At 34.0% G+C, this 12,428-nt stretch overlaps 1 protein-coding gene across 1 annotated transcript; it reads right to left on the reverse strand.

Annotated features, from left to right (window-relative positions):
• Window positions 1-125: 125 nt before the first annotated feature.
• Window positions 126-9,869, reverse strand: LOC121407892 (peptidyl-prolyl cis-trans isomerase 6-like). The gene is made up of 4 exons (XM_041599132.1): window positions 9,545-9,869; window positions 7,177-7,390; window positions 3,562-3,684; window positions 126-2,363 (listed from the first exon to the last, which is right to left on the reverse strand). The coding sequence occupies exons 1-4, from the start codon at window positions 9,599-9,601 to the stop codon at window positions 2,116-2,118; spliced, it is 642 nt and encodes a 213-aa protein (XP_041455066.1). The 5' UTR covers window positions 9,602-9,869; the 3' UTR covers window positions 126-2,115.
• Window positions 9,870-12,428: the final 2,559 nt, after the last annotated feature.

Consider the following 12,428-nt stretch of genomic DNA (forward strand, 5'->3'; position numbering starts at 1 on the left):
TCTTAAAATAAGAGTACGACGGACCAATTCATGACCAGTAACTTGGCACGTATGTATAATTCATGACGTGTAATCATGGCAAATTACCATACAAATAAGAAATGATATGCAATTACAAACTCAAGTGTATTAACAGCAGTGTTTTATTAAAAATGCATAGATACATTCAAGAAAATACATTGATAAATTAAAGATACTTCAATTTATAAACATACTCTATGAACACGTCATTTACATAACACTGTGCCTAAAACGCACATATTTCTTAAGACTACTCCATTTGTGTAATATTCATTTGATAATGTACCTAAATTGGACGGGATCAAAGTTTGTCAGCTTTCAGTTTGGAATCGCCTAAGGTGTGACCACTAAAATATCCTTCAAATATTTGAACACACTACTGTGATAAAAACTTGAAACCTCTTCTGGAGGGTAAAAAAAGAAGATAATTACAGATGATTTTTATGATAAAAAAAAATCTATTTGTGTTGTGCAAGAAGTTACCAAGCTGTGATGGGATCTTGTCAGTGATCATCATTTACTCTCAGCCAATCATATGTAAGCATTTTAGTACCTTATAACAGTCGCCAGTGGAAACCCCCGACAAAGTGCCTCATGAAGTTGTCCCTCGGGCAGAAGTTGATTTTTCTTTTATCAACATTTATGATGTTATTGTGCTTTATTATTATTATTTTTCTTCTCCAGAATACATCTCGATAACCAAATGACACTTGCTTAGTTTACATGTTTCCATCAGAAATAGAGTTAATATTCCCCTTTATTTTCTCTCTATATATGCTTCATACAAGAACAAGTACCCAAGTATTGATATTTGAACTGAATCTATTAGGTCTACACTCTATGCTTCACTACAGCCTAGCTTAATGCCAATGTATTCCAACACCCTTCATTTGATGTAGATAAATTACTGCATGGTACATTTATTACAAGGGTAACAGGACAGGATATCTGGAATTTACATCTAATTAGCTGGAAGCATGTGACTGTGTGCATTATCGACCAACTTATTCTTACACTGTGCGCAAGTTGTAATCACTCATGTTCATGTGATCAGCAACTCCCCTGAATATAGAAGACTACAAAAGGATAAGAAACAACAAATAAGTGTATCAGTGTCAAATTGTAGTCTATTATGGTAATTTTCAGTTACCCTTAATGGAAAAAAAGTATCAACTAACTAAAGTGTATCAAAGTTCAGAAAATTTATATATAACTATTAACACTAAACAGAAACAGCGGTCCATAAATTAAAGAAATTTCTTAGTATATATCTTAGAAATAACAAAGTATGATTTGATTTGGTGATTATCTTTCACATGTTTTGCATAGCAATGAAGTAGCACCATTGGATTGATACACACACACACACTAGAGTGGAGATATTTGATGTCCACTGAAACCGATTCCTATCAAATATAAAGCCAATTCTACACAAAAGGCAAGATTTAAGCAAGTTTGGAAGGGTTTTTGAAAAAATCTGTCCCAAAATTGTGTGAAATGAGACCCAGAACGTTCTGGCATTTTTACTCTTTGGAAAATTACAGAGGCAGGACAAGAGGCAAACTTTTGAGTAAACAAGGCAAATAAACAATTGTCTAGGCAGTGATATTCCTGAAATGAATAAAAAGAGAACTTCCCCACAATTTAAACATCTTTGGACTTTGAGGTTATTTTTACTCTTTGCTTAAAAATTAAACAGTCTTTTATTCTTTTTACTAAAACCCTGTTGCAATTTGCATGTCAATAAAGTTCATTTCCAAGAAACACTCGCACCCATTCAAAAACACACACAGATAAAGTCTGTTCACATGCACACATCTGTTTATCACGCTAGCAGTTAAAAAAATCGAATACAGAAAGACTTCACAATATAAAAGTAAAGTGATTTCCATTGAAATATCTGAAATATACTTCTAAAACGATGATGGAACGACGATTCCAAGGCATTGTTAAAAATTTAACAGTATAGAAAATACTTACATCCCCTTTCTTTGCATTATTTAATCAAGACCCTTCAATAAGCCATGTGGAGAGATATCCTGAGTATGCCCTATCTGAAGACCCCCCCCCCCCCCCGCAGAGCTGACCAGCATCTCACAGTACTGGCATTGTTACACCTGCTTTCTCCACCTCAAACTGCTCCGACCTTGGTACTTCTTCACTCGATGATTTGGTAATCACTACATCTTTCAGAGGTTTGTCGCTGTCGTCTGTCTCGGTGTTCTCGATGGCAGCCAGAACATCGATACCATCCAAAACTTTACCGTAGACAACATGGGCACCGTTCAGCCACTTTGTCTTCACCGTGGTGATGTAGAATTGGCAGCCATTGGTGTTGGGTCCTGTTGATAGCACAGACACATTCAAGACAAAGAAGATTTTATTTAGACTTTACTTAAATTGAAGGTATTGACAATACCCCTTTCTTCAACCTCTTGATTTTGCTCAAGGACAGAAATCCAAAGGGGGACGGGCAACGCGTCCCCCTACTATTTTCGGTCTTTTTTTATGGAGAACAATACATCATTAAATGACATTACATTACATTTTGGGTGATGACATATTTTTATTATTTTTTTTAAATAAATATTTTTTTGCTTGTCAACATTTCCAGCCTGTGGTCCCGCCCATGATTCTGCTACATTATGTGATTCTCATAGGCTTCATCACATAGGGATACCCTAAATCTAATAGAAAATTATAAATATGTTTTCAGTCTTCTATGACCAGTTTTATGTCATTTTCATGAAATTCCATAAATTGTAGAAGATGTAACAGAGATGGAATTGATAAATAAAACGGTTGCCTGCTATTTCCAGACATAATTGACTATCTGACTACAAATATATGATAATTGGAACACAAGTTGAACCTTAGTAAAGTTTCAGAAAACACTTGAAGGTTAAAGTAATCTACAAGGAAAAAAGATTGAAGCTCACATCAACTTCATTCTGTGCTTACTAGTTTACTTATATCACATTTCTTAAAAGTTAAAACTGTTCATCTATTCACTAACTTCATTTTGTGAAAGCGTTGTGATACAAACCATCAATCTGACTGACAAGTTTGAAAATAGTAATTGGCCACAAGTATTTTGCTCCTGTGGTGCCATTGTCCTGTTCATCTCAATAAGTGTACATTAGTTTCCCATGTATGCTCTAGCTCCTTAAAACATATCTTGCATGTCAAATAATATCTGAATTTTGGACTGGATGCAACTTAGTCTTAACCTGCCCCAACAATACACATTTGGCCAGAATGGTACAGAATCACACATATACTTCTATATAATTATTGACTTTACTTATATTCTGCCAGGTTAACTCCAAACTGAGTAGATATAAATCAAGAGAAAACAAATCAAAAAATAATAAGAACAAGAACAACAATCAATAATAACTAAAATAATAATAGTAATAGTAGTAGTAATAATAACAATAATAATAATAATAAAAGTAATAATAATTATAATAATAATTATAATAATAATAACAATAATAATAATAATGATAATAATAATAATAAAGGAAGCTTACATACCAGCATTGGCCATGGCCAACCATCCAGCTCCATAGTGGTCCAACCTGAAGTTCTCATCCTCAAAGTGATCCTTACCAAAGATACTTCTGCTTCCTGATCCATCTTCACTCATAAAGTCACCACCTGAGGGTAAAAGGAAAGAAATGAAATGAAATGAATTCCTTTAATATGATCCTTGATAATCAAGCCAGATCAAACATACTATTGGCTCACGGGATGGGGATTATACTTAGGAAGTCTGTGACAATGCACGTTACTTGTGTTATGAGGGGTTAACTTTCACATGTGATTTGGGTAGTAGGACATGAAACCTGTTGTTTTCAACTGGACAGGTCCCAGGTCTATCCTACCTGTCACAATTATAAGTCCATACTGATATTTCATGTTATGTTCTGACCAGTTTCTGCCCATGGCTCGTCCATTTTGCACATGTTCCCATCTCATCCATGTCATCATGTTGTTTACTGGTCAGCTGCTTTTAGGGGAAGAAAGTCCTGTCAGCATCCTTGGGTTGGGATGCTTGAAACTTTCTGAGATATAAATATTCAATTGGTCAATTCTAGTTTCCAAGGGGAGGGCTTTCACCTTATAATGTTATGTTTCATATCATATTATTACCAGGAGTGGCAAGAGATTCATTTGAATAACTCTAGGTAATAGTATGGGAAATTGGGGAAGATTAGTCAGTCTTCAACCATCGACAGAACGCCGTCCTAACTCATTGAGTGTACATAAGGTCACTCTCTTATCAAACAATGTAACTTGGAACTTTGTGAAGTTTTGAAGAACCTGAATAAATACTCATTTGTACATAGTAAATGTACATGATTGTCTCTTGAGTTATTATTTCAACGAGGTTGCTTCATCGCATTGGAAGTCATTGAAAAAAAAACCCTTCCAATCCCATGAACATTAGTGCCGGGTTTGTGTTCACTGCAGATTCACAGAGAAATGAAAAAAATCATGATGGAATATATCACAGAGTCAAAGTTAGGAAAAAGACAATAAGGCAATAAAGTAAACCAAACAACACATTGATTTGACTGCTGGCAACAAGCAGTAGTTTGGTTTGGCTGAATTCATATAGGGTATGCATCAGCATAACACAAAGCAATGAGAGATGTTATCAAAACAGTTCTGTGTTCTTGAGAGATGTGTTAGAGGAAGATGGATGTTGTCTAACTCCATCTTTGTTCTCGAATCATCTCAATCAATTTATAGCAGCAACATGATGTTGCAGAACAGGGTTTGCAATAAATGTACCTTAATTTGAATTGACCAATGGACACCATCATTAAGTGTTATGCAGCAACCAGCAGAAGACAGGGGATTTCTAATCAATTTATCTAATCATTATCAATTTATCTAATCACTTCTGGATTTGTAGTATCAATATGTGATGTTGCTGAATAATGTTTGCAACAATAAGCTGTGTACTGTAATCTAAATCAGTTGCAGCAATATGTGGTATTACTGTATGGGGTATGCACATACTATAAAATAAATTAACTGCAGAAGTAGGATGCCATATGGTATACATATGTTTTTGCTGAGTATGCTGGTATTAAATGAATTATGGTAATTAGCAGCAGCAGTGGGGCGTGACCAAACATAAACTTTTTTATTCAACTTGTGGCAACAGATGCATTTATCTAAATCATTGTATTTGTTCTCAATTAATAATTGTTATGTTGCTGATTGCGGCTTCCATATCTATTTAAACTAATGGTAACAGTCAGGTTTCTCAATCTATTTTGTTTTCTTTCTTTCAATTGGAACAGCAAAGAGATATCCCAGGCCTATTCCTTAAACTGTTTTTTGGATCAGTTTAACTGGTGGCAGCGGTGGGATGAGATTCAAAATCATGCTGTATTCTTGATTCAATTGATAGCTGACAATGTTGTAGTTGATTGTTGTAAATGTTACGTATCAGTGCCATAGTTAATTCATCAATTTGAAACTCCAAATATTTTCTGCAATTAAAAGTGATTTCAAAACTGCAAATATTTTCTGAAAGTGGTATCAAAACTACGGAATTTTTGGAAAGGAAGTGGTATCAAAACTACAAATATTTTCTGAAAGTAAGTATTTAACTAAACTACATTTTCTGAAAACAAGTGTCAAAACTACAAATATATTCTGAAAGTAAGTAAACTACAAAAATTCACTGAAAGTAAGTAAACTAACCTACAAATATTTTCTGAAAGTAAGTGATAACAAAATTCAATACTATAAATATTTTCTTAAAGTAAGCGGTATAAAAACTCAAAATATTTTTTGAATGTAAGTGGTATCACTGGATGAGATGCTGCAGACTTGAAGGAAATGGATAATTATACCAACCCTTGTAAATCACTTTATCTTCAACACAGCGCTGCGATGTAAGATAAGTAAATTTATGCAACACTAATCAAATATTGCCACACTGCAACTAGTCTAAAGGAAATGGAGGATGCCATCCTGCCTATGAATATTCATAAGTTGAGGAAGTTTGATTCTGAATAAAGAACAAACTTGGGATTTTTCAAGGTTATTTCCTGCTTGCTTCCGATTATTGACAGACTGTCTGAGTGTCTGGGTCAAATGAAGGACCATGTGCGACCCTTTCTTTGAATGACAATATAGTAGGTAAACGAGGTTACCACTGCCCACATTAAAGTAACATTGACAATTTATCAATGCTGAAATAAAATCAATAATCATATTCCTTAAGACATTTGTTTAAATGACTGACGCAAACATGCAATATGAAATTGTAGCTGTTATTGTTTGAAACTTTCATAACTGGGTGAACAGAAAAAAATGCCATTAGTTTTCAATTTGCTTTGACACTTTTTTGTTAATATATGTATTATTTCCCCAAGAATGAATGGAGTTCAAATAACTTAATGTGATTTTATTTTAGGCTATAAACCAAGGCCACTGAAATTATGTCAATGCACATTATTTCTCTGAAGGAGTTTACCAGCAATTCACTTTAAAGGGATGGTCCGGGCTGGATTTATATATATCTAAATAAAAAGAGTAAAATTCACAGAGCAAAATGCTGCAAATTTTACCATATCGGATAACAAATAACAAAGTTATTGAACTTTAAATTTTATCGATATTTTGTGAAAACAGTTATATGTATATCGTCATGAATATTCATTAGGTGGGCTGATGATGTCACATCCCCACTTCCCTTTTCTTATGTCATTACATGAAATCATAAATGTTTCATTTTTCATACATGTGTAAATGTGTCTCCATTATGATGAAATAAGTTGCGGCAATAAATTTAATCAGTTTTCAATCCAATTGTTTTAGTTCTTGGTAGAAAAATTTGGAATAAATCTTATTTTAAATAATAAAATACAAAAGAACAAGTGGGGATATGACACCATCAGCCCACGATTGCCCACCTAATGAATATTCATGAAGACATGCCTAGAACTGTTTCACCGGAATAATGCAAATCTTTAAAATGCAATAACTTCGTTATTTGTTATTCGATTTTGATCAAATTTTCAGCATTTTGCTTTGTGAATTTTACTCTTTTTATTGAGATATGAATATCTGCAGCCTGGACCTTCCCTTTTACACATACCAAAGGGTAGTGAGTGGTTTACACACCTTGGATCATGAAGTTCTTGATCACCCTGTGGAATTTGGTGTTAACATAGTTTTCCTTGCTCAAAGGATCAGCAAACTCCACAAAATTGGCAACTGTCTTGGGAACAACGTCTCCAAAGAGACCAAGCTCAATTGTGCCCGCTGGCTCTCCACCAATGCTTATGTCAAATTTGACTTTGTGGGTAACCATGGCAACAACATCTGGATCATCCGCCTAAGAAAAGAAAAAAAGAGGAAACGACTAAATTAGGACATGAGTCAGTAAAATAATTCATCATTAATTAGCAATAGCGTATCCAGCATCAACTATGACAAAGAAATGTATGGGCCCACCACCCATGCACAGTAGAGTCACTATTGTCCCAAGACAATTGGGCCCATGAAATGCTTTGTAGGATCTGATGCTGACTTCCTTATTATGTTCTTTAACTGGCATTCATTCAATCCATAAAAGGGATGATTATTACTTGAAATATAACAGTTTCTTTTAAAGTAACAATATTAAAACATACAAAACATATAGTGCAATCCAGAATTTGTGTTCATATGAATTGATGTTCCCTGTAATAGAGAGTGTCCACATAAAAGAAGACATTTTTAATTGAAATATAACAGTTTCTTTTAGAATAACAATATAAAAAACATTTAGAATATAGTGCACCTATGAAAATGGAACAATCTAGAATTTGTGTTCATATAAATTGATTTTCCCTGTAATAGAGAGTGTCTACGTTCTAGAAGAACACATTTTGATACATTAAAGGAGAATGAAACATTTGGAACAAGATAGCTTGGGTGAAAACAGAAAAATCAAAGAAATAGATCAACAAAAGTTTGAGAAAAATCTGACAAATAATGAAAAAGTTATGAACATTTGAATATTGCGAATTTGCGATCACTAATGCTATGGAGATCCTCAAATTGGCAATGCGACAAAGATGTGTGATTTCACTTGTGAACAACTCTCCCAATAACTTTAGTATATATTTCACTTAAATTCCCTCTTTTATCACATCTATCAGTAGATCATGTGTTCTTTTCAGAGGAGGGCATGTAATACAGATTTTAATAGAATACACCATGGATAAAGAGTTGTATCACAATAAGGAAAAGCAGAAAGATACATTTTGAGGGTATTTTATAGTCAAAAAGGGAAAGTTGTTCACATGTGACATCACACATTCTTGTCACATTGCCAATGGGAGGATCTCCATAGCATTAGTGATTGTAATATTCAAATGCTTATAACTTTCTCATTATTTGTCCGATTTTTCTCAAACTTTTTTTGCTCTTATTCTTTGATTTTTCTGTTTCAACACAAGCCTTTATACTTGTTTCAAAGGTTTTATTCACCTTTAATGATCCTTTATAGATCTATATGATCAAGGTTCACATCAGTAAACCAGGGGCTTTGAACTATTTTTGAAGAAAGGGGTGCTGGTTTTGAAAAAGAATTTGACAAGCAAGGTTAAAAAAAAAAAAAACGGTTTCACTCCGTAATGAAGGTGATTTTGTTCAGAAAAAATTTGACAAGCAAAGGTAGTAAATAAATAAATAAATGAAATAGTTTTTCCCCAACATTTGGTAAAGCTTCTGCCTTTTAGCATATCAAATTGATTTCCAGGGCGTGCTACGTATGGTGTATGACATATATACCCTACATAGTTATGCAGCAACCCGGTTTCCAGGGACAAGCAGTGAATTATTGACCCTTGGCAAAATCGGTATCGCATCTGTCTCTGATCGATGTGCACTTTCACTTACCAGGAGGAAGGGCCCATACCGCAACGTGGCAACGCATCACATATGATCCCCCAACGATGCAGCTCCGCAACGTAATCCCAATGTACGAGTGGCTCAGGCATAGCCAGTCTCATGCAAGGCCCAGCACTTTCTTTGACTTCATAGAAACTTAAAGTGTGTACAATAACTTTGCAATGACGTTCACCCCAATTATCATCGGACCAATTTAAACATGAATATGAAAGATGTGATGTGTTTATTATTTTCAGATATAAAACTGGCCGAAACTAACACAGAATCGATTCGCCTCAGTACACTTTCACAAAAAACTAACTAACAAGTTCCCTTCAAAGTACACCGCAAAATCGGAGCTAAAAAATAGTTTGACAATATGATATGAGCCGAACAAGTGAGTCTAAGCGTAATGGTTACACAATGATCCTCAACACATGAAAATGTTTTAAACAAGTTAGAGATCGATCTAGAAAAAAGGCAATGATGAGAAACTCCAAACATTCTCGCGCTATATAACTCCGTATCTCCGGGAGTCCGGGGTATCTCCATCTCAACCATGTCAACAGAACCGATAAAATATTTCATACGAGACAAAATAAAAACAACTTACCCTGACAAATGAAGATAAAAACCCAACTAGTAGAGTGAGAATAGTACTAATTTCCATCTTGAATGGTGAAAATACAATATAACTTCAAATCTTAAAACCTCCAAACAAGTCTTCTGTCTGTGATGCTAGAGACGTGTACCTGTCAGCCCAACTGCTTACTGAATGAAGTGCACGTCTGAAATTTGCGAGGGTTCCCAAAATATGTGTACGTGGCCGACCGAGACACCTGCGGACCGATATCTTCCTACCCGTGACCATTCCTCCCCGGTGCTTCAACATCCGTTCTTCCTCCTGAAAACGTGGCACTCTGTTTCCTTTCCTCACCCACTTGCTGACTGACAAAACCTTAATCTCAGTGCAGACTGTCTGATTAGCACAAACAATGTAAAGTTTATGTTTAAATATATGTTGTAGAGCGATTAGCCGATTAGGCCTGCCCTAAAAAAAATCATTTCCGTTAATCAGTCCAGCAAACCAGTCCAGGAAACCAGTATAAGCCTACATCATATACTATTTCTCAAATTCATATGAGTGATAGAGGTACGTGAATAGGCCTAGTACGTTGTTCTGAGTGTTAATTTTTGTTAGGATTGAAAACATTCCCTTTGTCGAGAAATCGTGAATTATATTTATGTGCTCCTAATTGCCCGGGATCAGTTGTGCTTATCAAAAAAGTTTAAACTTTGAAAAAAAATCTTATAAAATGATGTATCTGGAACATCCTCCTGAAGCTCAAAGAATTACATATTAGTAAAGGTCTCTTTAAAGAATGACGATATACATAACTGCATGTCGACAATCTCGTGGAAAATGACTTTTCGCAAAAAATGGAAAAACCTCATGGAAATACGTTAATCATGAAGAGCACATGAACTGGCATGAACTTTAGCCACTTAGCTAAGAAGATTGATGTAGACAATTGGCCAATTCGGCCAGTTCACTCTCTTGAGGCACAGACATTTGGTTATCGCTAAAATTTGTAATAAGCTTTATCACTATGAACATGATGAAATGGGGCCGTGTTTCGTACTGTTTGCTGTGATTCATTCACGAGGAGCTGGGATACATTCCGGATACATTATCTCACCAAGTAACCAAATAATGCGAGCGCGAAGTGCGAGCTTACATTTTCACCTGAAAACTTGACATTCTAATCCATTTTCTGTACCAATTATCAGTTATCTGACTACACAATTCAATTATTGAAGTAAGCACATTCTGAAGCGCGTGCTGTGATATTCCTGACCTGAAAGTTTGATTTTTGTATCACTGAAAAGGATATTTTTTTGTTTTGTAATAGTATTTATTAATCATTCAGTTCAATACAAATGATCGTACAAATACTCATGGTATTAACATAATCATATACAATGGATAAATTCAATAACAAAAATTAACCATTATTTTATAACCAATATAAATTCACAAAATCATACAATAGTTATGTAGAAAATTTATTACTCAACATTGATTAAACTGAATGAAATTTACAATTAAAAAAAAATTAAAAAAAATGGAAAAAGGGTTTGAGTGCACCCCCCCCCACAGACACACACAGAAGAGACATTAAACAATTAGACAGTACAATAACAAAAAATACAAAAACAAATTAAGAAAAGCAGAAGGAAGGAAAATAAAGAGAGAAAAAATGAGAAAAAAAGAAAGGAAAGAAGTAACAAGCAAAGTAATAAAAAGAGGACAGTCTACAGTGACAGACAGACCAGCCAACCCCGCACGTGTGGAAACCGGGCAAAAACCATCCCTCTCTCACCCTTCTTAATTGTTTTTTAAGTGTTCCCACTTTTTATAATGCTGTGTTAATGTTTTTCTCTCTATAGCAATTTTCTTTTCTTCTTCTTTACTTTTAAAAAGCTTTACTTGAATCTCTTCGGCAGTTGGTAGTTTATGATTCCCCCTACCGTGATATATTAAAAATTTGATAAGTAAAATGATATGATTTAATAATTGTCTATTTTCTGATGTCTCGTCTAATCCAACATGGATATCCTTCCACTGTAAGCTTTTAAGAATCGGAAATTTTAATATATTGCTACACAATCTCCATAATACTTTAACCAATTCACATTCATAAAAAATATGTCTATAAGTTTCTTCATCTTTACCGCAAAAAGAACATTCATTACTCGATGTAAATCGAAACCTATATAAATGGTGGTTAACAAAGACAATATTGTATAATAATTTATATTGAAACTCTCTTAGCTTATTATCTAATGTGCAAAATCTTGGACGATAAAATACTTTCTCGATTTCTTTTTCAGACATGTTATATGATGATTCGAGATTGTAAAAACTGACAGGAGTGTCGGCAATTTTGCTTATACAGGATCTATACAGCTGTTTTGAACAAACTGACTCAAACTGGAAAACATTTTTAGAGAAAATAAATTCAATCTTCAAACCATCAACTAATGTATTATTTTTTAATTCGTCTTTCCATTCCACAGGAACATGTGCAAATATTTCATTAATTGATACTATTTCGTCGTCATTTAAACCCATAGATCTAAAGTAAGTATTTGATTTAAGATCACCATGTTCATTTACAATATGGTGTAATTTGTATGTGTTTTTTAAGAAAATATTTTCATGAAAATACGCTTTTCCTGCATTTTTAATATACCTGTTATTGAAAAAAAATTTCATTTCTTTTATTACTTATGTCCTTTTTGATGAAAACAGTTATATCAAACCAAATACTTAACATTTCCCGGTAGTACTTTGGAATTTTTATATTAATCATGTCAGGTGTAAAATTACAGTAAAATATTAAATTACCACCTAATGGTCTTAGCAGAAATTTGAAATATTTTTTCCATTTCACTTTCTGATCACCGTTTACCAATCTTTTGACCCACATCAC

The sequence above is a fragment of the Lytechinus variegatus genome, chromosome 2, assembly GCF_018143015.1.
Source record: "Lytechinus variegatus isolate NC3 chromosome 2, Lvar_3.0, whole genome shotgun sequence".
NCBI classification, from domain to species: Eukaryota; Metazoa; Echinodermata; class Echinoidea; order Temnopleuroida; family Toxopneustidae; genus Lytechinus; species Lytechinus variegatus.

Excerpts from the sequence above, each read along its gene's own strand:
- LOC121407892 (XM_041599132.1), bottom strand. The coding sequence starts at position 9,601 with ATGGAAATTAGTACTATTCTCACTCTACTAGTTGGGTTTTTATCTTCA. Across the intron at positions 7,391-9,544 it reads TTTTATCTTCATTTGTCAGG|GCGGATGATCCAGATGTTGT; the intron begins GTAAGTTGTTTT and ends TTCTTTTCTTAG. Across the intron at positions 3,685-7,176 it reads CAAGAACTTCATGATCCAAG|GTGGTGACTTTATGAGTGAA; the intron begins GTGTGTAAACCA and ends TTTTACCCTCAG.